This window comes from Aptenodytes patagonicus, chromosome 5 (genome assembly GCF_965638725.1).
Source record: "Aptenodytes patagonicus chromosome 5, bAptPat1.pri.cur, whole genome shotgun sequence".
Classification (NCBI taxonomy): Eukaryota; Metazoa; Chordata; class Aves; order Sphenisciformes; family Spheniscidae; genus Aptenodytes; species Aptenodytes patagonicus.
The window spans coordinates 1,797,575-1,809,860 of record NC_134953.1 but is presented as its reverse complement, the minus strand read 5'-3'; the positions used below and the strand labels follow the sequence as shown (position 1 = coordinate 1,809,860).

At 36.5% G+C, this 12,286-nt stretch overlaps 1 protein-coding gene across 9 annotated transcripts in view; it reads right to left on the bottom strand.

The window, feature by feature from the left end:
- LDB3 (LIM domain binding 3) overlaps positions 1-12,286 on the bottom strand; it is a 136,117-nt gene that overhangs the window by 24,265 nt on the left and 99,566 nt on the right. For 2 of the 9 annotated variants that reach the window (XM_076338296.1, XM_076338294.1), the window contains exons 9-12: positions 11,228-11,263; positions 9,263-9,469; positions 4,702-4,866; positions 2,965-3,072 (exon numbers count right to left, since the gene is read on the bottom strand). In XM_076338296.1, the coding sequence (XP_076194411.1) occupies positions 2,965-3,072; positions 4,702-4,866; positions 9,263-9,469; positions 11,228-11,263 (516 nt within the window). The remainder of the gene's footprint in view (positions 1-2,964; positions 3,073-4,701; positions 4,867-9,262; positions 9,470-11,227; positions 11,264-12,286) is intronic. The other 7 variants (XM_076338297.1, XM_076338298.1, XM_076338302.1 and 4 more) reach the window with 5 other exon arrangements.

The window sequence follows — 12,286 nt, the reverse complement described above, 5'->3', positions numbered from 1 at the left end:
CTGCACAACGTATGGTCTGAGAAACAAGAGGATTCAGAATGAACACAGCTCCTCTCTAAATGCAGAGCAGCGCAGGGCAACAATCGCATCCCACAGGAGCACAGCCCACATTTGCCAGAATTACCAGAAGCCTATCATATGCCACTTAGTTTCCCAGCTTCTGGAGAAGAGTTTTTCTTCCCTTTACCACAGACACGCTGCTTGGATTAAAATCCTAGGATCGCAGAAGCTACACCTTCCTTTTGGAACCATAATCGTAACTCTTTCCACTGTTTCTCCTGTTTTTGTATTCCCAGAGTGCTGTCTCACTGGTTACCCTGCTTTTGCCCTCCAGATGGAATAACCAATTGTATCAAGAGCTTCACAGCTTATTTGAAACACTCCTGCTACGCTTTCTTCTTTGTAAGTAAGATCGTTAAGTGAAAAAGAAAGATTAACACTGCAGGTTTAAAAGTAAGAGTAACACGATCAGTTAAGGATTAATGACTTACTTCAAACATTCCTCTTTAGCAACATTATGAAGATTTTACTCATGTTAGGTGTTATGCATATGGCCTTTGCTCACAAAAGCAAAATCACTATAGAACTGATCTACCAAAGTTTAAATTAAATTAAATCAGGTTTAAATAGTTAAGGACATTGACCAAGAAATCCTCCTGCATTTTCTTGGTGGACCTTTTTAAGGTATCTAGAAGGAAAAATAAAAACCAAACCCAAACAACACTGGAACCACGGTTGGTAAAATCTCAGCCTCATTCTACCTGAGCATGTTTTACAGGATGGGGATACTGTTGTAACCAAGGTCATCTGTATTTTATATTGAACTAAAATTATATGAAATGCTGCAATGCTCCAGTGGTATATGTCAAGCTGAAACTGGATTTTTAAGTCCATATTTTGGCATGCTAATGCATTGCTTGATTTCTAAATGCAAACTATCAGGTGCTCAAAAATTTGAATTATAAATCAGTTTAGAAGCCAGTTTTAGTCCCTTATGTTTGAATACACTAGCTATACTACATGACAGTTTTTAAAACAAACATGGAAGTAGTGCACAAAGATAAAGAACCTACTTCAGCTGCAACACAACCCTCAAAAAAACCCCCCAAAAACCCAAACTGAGTTTGCTTCTTGTACCTGATTATCAGGGAACCAATTTTTTACAGATCCTACAAGCTTCTGATTTGCTTTTATGTCCCAAGGCTCGCTGAATTACTGAACTTCCAAGAGAGGTATTAGCTAAGACAATAACATTTGCCTGCTGATAATAGCCTGACGTGTGTGTCAGCATGATACCTGGGTCATCCATTGGCAAGTAAGATTTTAGGGCAGTAGCATATAAAGCTGATATGCTGTAGGTCTTGTATCTTTGACTTAAATAATTGCCACGTACGAGCAATAGCTTTTAGTAGCCTGATTAAAGCGTTGCTTTCTGAAACGGACAGTTGTTTTCCATAGATTCACAGAATCTTTCAGGTTGGAAGAGACCTCAGGAGGTCTCTCATCTAACCGCCTGCTCAAAGCAAGGCCACCTCTGAGGTTGCTTAGTGTTTTATCCAATGGCGTCTTGAAAACCTTCAAGAATGGAGACGCATAGCCTCCCCCGGCAACCTGCCTCCTTTCAAAGGGGCAGGAAAGGGTAAAATGGGCCACGCCAGCCTAATGCAGGAGATAAGACATTTGAATTGGAAGCAAATTTTAGTATCTCAAGGTGATCTTTTTGTCCTCATTACTCTTTAAAATTGTGATTCACGCTGGTTAGCCCATATTGATACATAACTACAAATGAATTTATAGTTTCAAGGCCTCACGCCGCTTCCCTTCTCCCCATGAAAGGAACATGGAATTAAAGTGAAATGGATAAAGGCTCAATCAAGAAATAGCATTATATTAGCTCTAAGATAGCCATGCAAGTAGTGTCAACAAATAATGGCTATCTTTATACTAATTTATTAGCTGTTTATATGTAAATTATACATAATTGTTGCTTAACTGTCATTTCCAAGACAGCAGTGAAAACATAGCTCTTCTATGGAAGAGTAGATTTATCCCAGAAGATAACGAAAGGTATCTGCATCTAATTCTTACACCAAAAGCTAGCATGGAAAATGAAAAGCCAACAGTAATCTGTCCCAAGTAACTGTTATACTCTATTCCTGACCAACATAGCTACCACGTGAAGAGCGCCTGTTCTGGGATTCAGAAGGTCTATCCGTAGTTCTGTGATTAATACAAAGGAACTATAGCTTCTTAAATGAATAGCCTTCAGTTAAAAACGTATGCATGCATTAACCATTTTGTGAAAACATGCCTTCTGCCTGCTTGGATAATTAATGACATGGATAATTAAAATCTCAAATGTATTGCCGATTCAGTTTTTCATTATTTTTGAAGATTATGTTCAAATAATCAATCTTAAAATCTACTGCTTTCTCCCCTGTTAGTCTTGACAAAGTGTTAATAAAAGCAATGAAGGGGCTTAGCAGTGAGGCAGTACAGCAGCATTCTCTCTTTCTAGTGATAGATGCTACCTTTCCCTATCAGTGGTCTTTCATTAGTCATGATTAAGAGCATAATAAAAGAAGGTCTGTGATTCTTGTGGTCCTGTGTTTTCACCAAGGGGGGGGGGGGGGGGGGGAGGGAAGTCTGTCATTCCCACCCAGTGCCACTAGACAAATATTTTCATTTTAAGATGGCAAAAACAGGACAAACCACCCAACTGAAATACCTTTGTTCCAAAAGGATCTTTTGGTCACATATCCTAAATCTAACACTTAGGTGTTTCCTAGCTCGGTTTTAACGTGAAAGATAAGCAAGAAGGCTATTCCTTTAAACACATCATGCTTTTCAACAGTCTCTGCCAAGACAATCTCTTAAGAAGCTGAAAACCTTAAATCGGAGAGAGTAATACAGAATAAAAACAAATTAAGTTAAAAGAAGAAGAAGATAGCTTTACAGATATACCTAGACTGAGATGAGAGAGCAGATGAAATAGTGGAAGCTGCTAATGACATGTTCTTGGACCCATGGAAAGGCTTAGGCTGTGAAAGAGGGCTGGGGGCTGCAAGCACTCTGCAGAAGACACATGAAAGCATGTACAAAATAATTTAACAGGGACAAAAATAGTGACATCAGAATCAAGCTTTGTCGGAGTTCAGGTACAGGAGGACTGCTGCATGGTTACCGGGAACAGGTTTCCTGTAGCATACATCTGCAGACTTACAGAATAGCACAACCAAGCACATTCCTACAGAACACAAGACAAAATCCACACATCATGTAAAAATCTTAAACCCGGAGTCTATCGATAACTAAGACAGACGGTATTTCAGGACAGGACTTTTGTCAATGATACATGTTTTTATCTGCAAGATCTGAAGATGTTTGAGTCTGAATTCAAGCTAAGCTTTTTAATATGCAAGCAGTACCAGACAAAAGATTCTCCTATTTAAAACACAAGTCATTGGCATGATTAGTTTAATAGAGGCATTTATTTTTGAAGCATATATTAGATAATCCATTTTCTTCATGTTACAGTTTCAACTGAGGGATAAAATTTACTTAAACCATATCATTATTTCATGTGAAAGTGCCTTACAGCACAGTTCTGAATTACAGAATAATACCTTATTCAAACCTCCTTTGCTGGCTGGCTGGCTGATTTTCTTGCACTGGAATAAAAACACTGGAGTCCAGTAGGTCACGGTTAGGTAAAAACTAACTAAAGTGAGAAACTAAGTCAACTAGCAAAAATTAAACAAGAAATAGAGCCAAGAGAACATTTCCAATTCCATCTGCACACATCTAAGATATGACAGACTACATCTTAGGTCTCAATTATTTAAAGTAGTTTAAATTACTGGAAGTGTGTTTTTCCTTGGATTTTTAAAGCATGCTAAAATATACATCTTTTAGGAATATTTATGTAGCAAAAGCCTAAGAGAAAAGAATAATATGCACCAAAGGAATTCACTCTTACTATCCCCAAAATTACTATAATGTAAGTGACAGCAGTATAAATCCCACACGTTTCTTCACAGACTGACAACTTTTAATATACAACTGTAACTCCTACTGTACTACAAGTGTTATGACAGCATACCTCCTTGAAACTTACTTTAGCTCTATAGCTAAATCTCATTAGAGAAAAGAGAGTAGATAAATCTAAATAGAAATTAATTGACTTTCTACCTTACAGAGCGAGTCAATCATCAAATGCATGGTTTTATTGACATATCGCTCATTGTCCACCACGTTCTACCGAGATCCACTACAATATGGTAAGCTCAAGCACGTGAGTAAATGACATTTTCTAATTTTCCATTTCATGGCATACTGCAGAAACACTATTAAACGAACCTTCATTCAACCACTGTAACTATCATAAGGAGTTGTTTTGGTTTTATTACAAGTGGTGAAAAAACATTTCCAGTTTTAACCCTAGACTTGATTTCTGAAAACGTTAACTGTATTGCAGACTTAAAGCTACTTTTTGTTATTTTTTTAGGGCAGTTTTATTTTGCATTCTTTGCAAACTTGAACAACGTACTTCAAAATAAGAGAACACACCAAAATATATAAAAGCATATCAAATAGTCTACAGCTTTTACATACTACATTCTTAAGTTAAGAATGTGTATGCAGCATTTCCAGAGCCATACAGGGGTGTATCTGCGAAAGGACAAAGCAACAAAGCATTACCTTTGGAAGGAGGATGAGAAAGACTCTTGCACTACTGAGGTGGTTGCTGGTGGTGTCATCAGACTGGCTGTGTTTTGAGCAGCAGTAGCAGGCTGATGGGCTGAAGCATGTGGTGCAGGAGCAGAGGCAGAACTGGTAGACACCGGAGCATGCTCAACAGGGGTACTAATTAGAGTTAAATTAAATAAAACAAGAAGCATCTTAAGAAGGTGCGTGTTTAAATGTAGAGCATAAAACCTACTATGTTTGAACCTGAAGCTGCAAACATAGTAGCAGGCTGTGTTACTGAGGGAAAAGCACAATTATGCAAAGAAAAAAGACATTTATTAGGCCTTTTCAGATGTGCAGTTAAGACTGTACTGCAGTTCTGGTCCTGCTTGACTGGAATTTATCCCAGGTGTTACACAGCACTTCAGTCCTGCTCCCACTGAAGCCAGTGGTAGGAAATGTGGCATGCAGTACTTAAATGGTTGCAGAGAGCCCGTCACAAGCTCTTTGAGCTAGGATAAATTTCACCCAGTATTTACTCCTGGAGCTGAAGTTTATGCTAGGAGTAAACTTTTTAATTAGATGAAGAAAAGCAATTTAAAAGAATGTTATCATAGTCTTGTATCAGCAGTTTCCCTGCAAGTTCTGATTGTCTAGAAAGCCATTCAGCACAGTTTTGTGTTGGGTTTAATCAGTTTTGCGCAATACAGGTAGTGGAAAGATGTTTAAAAGGAGTCCATTGATTGTCAGTTCATGTCTGACCTAAACTCATCTTACATTACACTGGCCAACCCATCAAAGAGTGAGATGCCTTTTTACACATAGAACAGTATGCAAAATACAAGGGGAAGATGTAGCATAAAGTTTTACTACACCAGTTTTAAAACCGCTTGGGTGATGAGCATGAGTTGTTATCCTGGTGGCCCTCTTGTGCTATTGTGGCACAGATAACATGGAGCAGAGAAATATTCATGTTTAATTTATTTTCTCTTTATTCGATTGCAAAATAGGTTAATTGAAATGAATAATAATAATTAAAAAAATCTAGTGTCGCATCCTGTGGCCATTTTAGTAACCTACTGAACTACTAGCGTCTTCCATCACCTGCTGTCAGAGCACCCAGCGATCATTGATGTATTTCAGCCTTGCAGCCTCACTCAGATTTGGAAAGTCTTACTCATTTCTTACAGATAGACAAATGGGGCAGTTATCTATTAGACAGCTTTGCAAGATAGTGTAGTCAAAGCCATCTACTGCTAAGAAATGAACTAATCTTTTGGGAGGTTCAGTTTATTCTCTTCCACTGGCTCTTACATCAAACAAAAACAAAAATAAAAAAAAACATTAAGTGGACTTAAGAGTCACATTCTTTGCTGACTGTTTCAATGAACTTAATATCAACAACAAAATAATAATATGTACATTCATTATTCATTTGTCAATAAACCTAACAAAAATCACTACGTTGTTTAAAATTAAAAGTGGGTTAAAAAAAAAAAAAAGAGATAAACAAGAAAAGACAAAAGCTTAATTTTGTGTTGAGGCAGATTTTACTGTGGATTTTATTAAATATTAGCCACAGACCAAATAAGCCACTGAAAAATAACTAATTGCAATTTGATTTTTCAGATTATTTTACTATTTTGGGGCACAAACTTCAGTGATAATATAAGCATGCATCTCCCAGGCATAAGGGACATTTTTCTCGATGCCATATTATTGTGCTGTAGATTCATTTTCTTTAGTAGTTATCCTAATACATTAGGGTTGTTTGTTTTTTTTTTTTTTCCCCAATCAGGGCATTACTGTGCATGACATAGTTGTCTTGTCCACAAGCAGTGGTATAGGAACATAATGGATATATTTTTACTTCTTTTGACCTAACTCGTAAGTATATTGCCACATCTCTGGGTTCTTACAAATTACTCCTATCAGGGTGATGGAGTTCGGCAATTCTCTTGTGCAATGTACAAAGAATGCCCAAAATATTCTTTCCTGAGCACGGTAAGTATCAAATAACAAAAGAAATCTTACAGTTCCACGACTGTTTTTCAGCCAAACCTTAGCCCTCAAACATTCTTTCTCTCAGCTTTTTTTCCTATGTGAATTTGCCATTGTGCAAGTATTTTCTCTGTCTTTCAGCCATTCTAATATTTTCTTTTGCTTCTCTCAGAAGCACTGATGCAACAAGTTATACTCCTCAGGATCTAGAACGAGCGCTTGGTACTTCAGAATTCGTGATACCCCTTGCTCTGCAAGGGACTGTCCCATTTCCCCTGTCCTCCTCCTCTTCTCCACCTTTTTGTATGGTTTAGTAGTCTAAATGATGGTGGGTTTTATTTCAGCTGAATATTTTACTGTTTGATTAGCTGAAATGGAAGTGTGGTTGTTATGCCCACCAATTTCAAGGTTGAATGCAACCCACAACAAAAGCAGAAAATCAGTATTTTCTCCCTTATGAGTTTCATCTGCAATTATATACATAACAAGGGAGCTCCTGAAAATACTCACCTTGTTTGCAATTCTGGTTTTCAAACCATTACACCAGAAGTTTTGCAACAGTTTTGCAAAAGTTTGTCCATCATAATATGCATTTGAAATTCAGATCAGTTCTTCCATCTTGATGCATTTGCATTATGATGCAAATTCTTCCGCTTAGCTCATACAGTATCAGTCACATAGCCTGTGTAGCGGAGTAGCTGCATATGGTACATCACAGCTATGGATCATGGGCTAGTCTGTTACCGAGTTTTAATACTCGCAGGATTTTTTTCGCCCTGTGCAACAGCGGGTACTGGAATTGTCACATTAAAAGGTGTTGAGTCAAAATTTAGTACTTACACATCTTTGATTTGGCAAACAGGAAAGGACTGAAACTATACTGCACATAAAAATGGAACTTAATGCACGTCCTAAAACCAAATACAAACTAGGATTTCACCTATTTTGTCTTTCTATTTTCATGAAAGTGAAAGGGAATCTGCTACAGATTTCAAAAGAATCAAGACTTCATACCTTGAATAGAAGAAAACAGTGAAGTTACTTAATTGTTGTAACGATCTCCAAAATGTTAACCAAAACACAGACTCAGTGATATATGTTTAAAGGAAAGGAAAAAAAAAAAAAACAGATAAGCGTATATGTGGACATGGACCTGTGTGGAGGCAGATTTGAACTGGACAAACACATATAAATAAAATAAATGTGAATATATTGGAATACCTTATAAAATCTAAAAGAAATACAAACAAATTTTATCTTGCATGCTGTTTGTCATAGTTCTTTTTATGTGATTAAAATGCTAGAGGCTTGATCACCTTCCTGCAGGGAAGAATAGGGTAGAATATATTAATTAATGAAACAAGGAATTGGAATAAATATAAATGAATTAGATATAAACCTTAAAAATTAGGGTGATGTGGTTACATACAATATATACAGTTGGTAACTAATTCTCTACTCAGTTTTATAGAAAGAACTCAGACTAACTCAACTGTTTTTAGCTTAACCACTATAAATTTTAAATAATATTATTTGGATATTCAAATAAAATAACATCACTTTCCCCCCCCCCAAAGAGTGCCTCCTTTCTAGATTTTCAAACTGAAAGAGCGCAGAAGAATTTTAAGAACTGATAAAAGTGAATGCTGCTGTATAAAATAGATTATCTATTATGACAGCTCCATTATTATGTATGTTAGTTTTTTGTTTTTTTTTTTTTAAAATACAGTCATTCTGTACACTTTTAATCTTTACAGATTTTGCATTTTAAGGAAAATCAAAGGAAATGGATGTTCTCAAACATCTCCATATTTGTGGTAACAAATAAACGTGGAATGCACAATGTGAGTGAGTTAACATGGATGAAAACAAACACACGTATCCCTTCTCAGCTGATTTTCACTCATGAAAAGGAACACAGATCAGTAGAGGTTAAGAGGATAATAAAGGTTAACGACCATAATGAGAAAACACAGCAACAAATGCACTCTAACGTTTAAAAAATAAGTGCAGATTACGCTTCTTTCTCTCAGTAAAGTCCCAAGTTCTGAGACTTTCTGTCCAAACAACAATCGAGTGGATTATTAGAGCGGTACTTAGTCTCCTTTATGTAATGCATGAAGTTCTTTTTGTTTCAAGTCCTCCAACATATCTCTTGTAAAGAATTGAAAATATAGCGAACAAAAATAAAAATGAATAGGCAAAAATTATCTCTTATTGTAGCATTTATAGAAAAAAGTGCTGGAGAAGGTGTTTAGAGGAAGACTCAACACGGAAGAGTTTTGCATTGGAATATGGGAATGTTTGTAGAAAGACAGTGAATAATATCAGCTGCTGTTTCTCTGCAGAAGGTGCTTAATGACTATTGTCTCTATGTTGTAGGCGAGATCCTTAGGAGTGCCACTTAAAGCGTAAAACCCACGTGAGCTAGAAGTTGCTGGAATTTGTAGAACTTGGACATCTGCCTTTCAGGCAATGGGCATTTCCGTCTGAAGGAGTTAGAGGTTGTTATTACCAAACCACTCCAAAGCTCCAAACCAGGTCAGTTACGCAGTTACACGTCACAGTGTACCTTTGATTACTGGAGGAAGTAAGAGGGACTTTCTGGCCAGTAGTGACGAAACTGGCCTCCCTCTGACCTGCACCCGCTCCAAGCCTCACAGACCCCTTGGAGGCCACTGGCTTAGCACTGTCAGTGTTGGCATCCGTGGTGCCTGATTTAGGAGGATGCCAAATACTTGAGGTCACATACTGTGGCGCATGTGTAGTAGCTGTAGGCCTGGGTAACAAAGATTACAAGGGGATTTGTAAATGAGGTATGTATTATCATGTCACCAATTTCCTAGGTAACAGCAGGTATTTCAGGGAGAGACAGAATTCCAGCCACAGAAGAAGCTGGTGGTTTAATAGAAGTTTGTTTGATTTTTTAGTTTTCAGAGATACATGTGCTTACTGTCTACCATACCAAATAAAGCAGCATTTTAGAGTGCTAATACCTGGCCCTTTAAGACAGCAGTTATTATTTATATGCAGTAAAGCCTTCAGGAAAAAAAAAAAAAAACCAAAACCAAAAAAGTGCTGAACCTCATAACTGAAAAATCAAGTTAAGTCTAGGTTTAATAATGAAGGCTTTATTTTTCTGACTTTTCTATCTCCTGGAAGAAGATTTCTATCTGTAAATATCCAGTGTCCTCTTTTTGTATCCCCAAATTCCTTATACCATAGGAGATCATCATGATACTGCAGATGAAGTCATGACAAATCTTGATGGTTTATTAGTTTATTACTGCTTAGGACCAGGAAAGGCTTTAAGAATTAAAAAAGGTACCTCGTGTTAAATCTGGAAACCATATTGCTAGGAATATCAAAATAAGACACATAGCAGAGCTGTGATGATAATAGAGGTGGAGAAAAGCTATGGTATGACAAACCATGCAAGATTAAGGCAATGTAGTATGACACTAACACCAATCATACATCAGAAATTGTTCCTGGTAAAATAAAATAAAAATAATAATAATAATATATTTCAGTGGAGTAGCTGCATAGTCCTGTAGATGAATTACACAAATGAAACTGCTAGTGAAATGCTAACACGTGTTACTTGTTTTTTCAATTTAACTTATATACAGTTGTTATACAGGAATCAAGGGGTTTACTTCATTCTTTTGACATAATTAATCTAAAAATAAAAATCAATTTTCCCTAGTGTTCCAAGCGCCAGTTGCCGTTGCTTGTGTCGTTAGTAATGATAATGCCTGCACTTGGATTTTAACTCTATGCAACCTTTATTCAAATGTCTCATAAAAAACAAAAATAAAAAGTGGTTGCACATTGTTTAGGCAGGAATCAACAAGACAGAGGAAAGCAGTGAGATAGAATTCTTTTCATGACTAACTAATAAGAAGCATTTCTTTGCTCCATTAAGCAATTGGTCGGATTCACTCAAGAAGTACCTGTGTCTCAGTACTTGTGTGGTTTAGCATATGAACTAATAGAAGACAATACATTTCTATATGTAACTGCAAACTGTGCTGAGATTCTTTGGGAGAAAACAACTTTTGAAATCAAAGAACTTACTTACAGAGATACTATGTTTTGAACCTCATAACCCATCGAGGATCAATCAAGATATGCAAGAATCTGGTATATAAATGTTCTTAAAATACTAAAAAGATAATCTTATTTAGATTTTAAAAACATCTTGAACAATCTAGACAAAGTTTAAAATGGAAATTGTTCTTAAAACTCCATCACAAACTGACAGTACTCCATTTCAAGAACATTTGATAAAAGCTGCTTATTTTTCAGGTTTGTAAGTTCTGAGAAACATGATCCCCACCTGCCCCATCTCACAGAGCTTTTTGAAGTCTACATTAGAAAAAAATGCCTGACAAACCCACTTAGTTGAAACTGCTACGTTCATCATCTGCTCAAACAGTGTACAAATTTCATGTTTTTGAGGTAAGAACAACATGGGGAAAGTGGAGGTAAACTCTGAATAGGGGGGAAGCCAAACACACACAGCAAACATTACCTGTTTTCTGATGCTGCTGCAAAATTTTCCTTGGCTCTGCGAAAGGAGGGGACACAGTATGAATAAAGTAAATGCAGTTGCTGGTGGTGGCAAAAAAAAAAAAAAACAACAGGGAGAACGAAGATGGGTTGAGGAGAAATGTTTGGTTGCAAAAAGCATCCTAGAGTGGTTACTCAAATATAGCTGTGAGAAACCTCTTCAGCTCTCCAAGTGAAACCCACCAAATGTGCAGGTTTACAGTATGCTTCTTGTCAATTGCAAACAACTTTGTTTCAATATTAAAGTAAAATGAAGGAAAATTAACAGTTACAAATTAGACATTGTAGGTATGTATATAATTTCAGGCATAGTATTGACTTTAATTAAAGTTCCCTCTTAAAAGAAAATTTGAATAATATTCCAGCGGAACATATTCTGATGCCAACTCCAAGCAGTAAAAATAATCAGACTTGGGCAGTCCTCAAGTATCCAATATTTTGAAGTGATAAGCAGTTAAATGGTTAACAAAGACTCATATAAGATGGATTATATGTGTCTGGCATCACTTAAAAATTCTCTGTCCTACCCAAGTAAGTTCTAGTTTTCTAAGTCGGATTAGAAAGAAGTGAAATCATTCCTTCACTGAGGTGAGGAGTAGGTCAGCCTCAATTTCAGTGACAGAGAATTAGGCTGTTATTCTGTAAACACACATACACGCTTACAAAAATAACTGATCAGTTTAAGTGCAAGCAATTGTGTATCTCTGTGAGAAGTTAAGACATAGGTATTTTCATAAAGAATAGAATCCTTTAGCCTTAGACTCCCAAGTTTGAAATCCAATTGAGTTAAGTAGCTGAGATTGATAGTCTCAATATTTAGTAATTTAGCGGGTGGTCGTGTCCTTTCCTATTTAAGGAACTGTGCTGAAATTTCAACACGTTTAATGTTGAAATACGCCAAATGAGAACGTTTTTCTTAACTGGGATCTAAAAATTACAAAACACAAAGCAAATGTCCTCATTTACCCAACGGAACCTTCTTTCTGAAAAGTCCTTCAAAAAAGAAAAAAAGTATTTATTT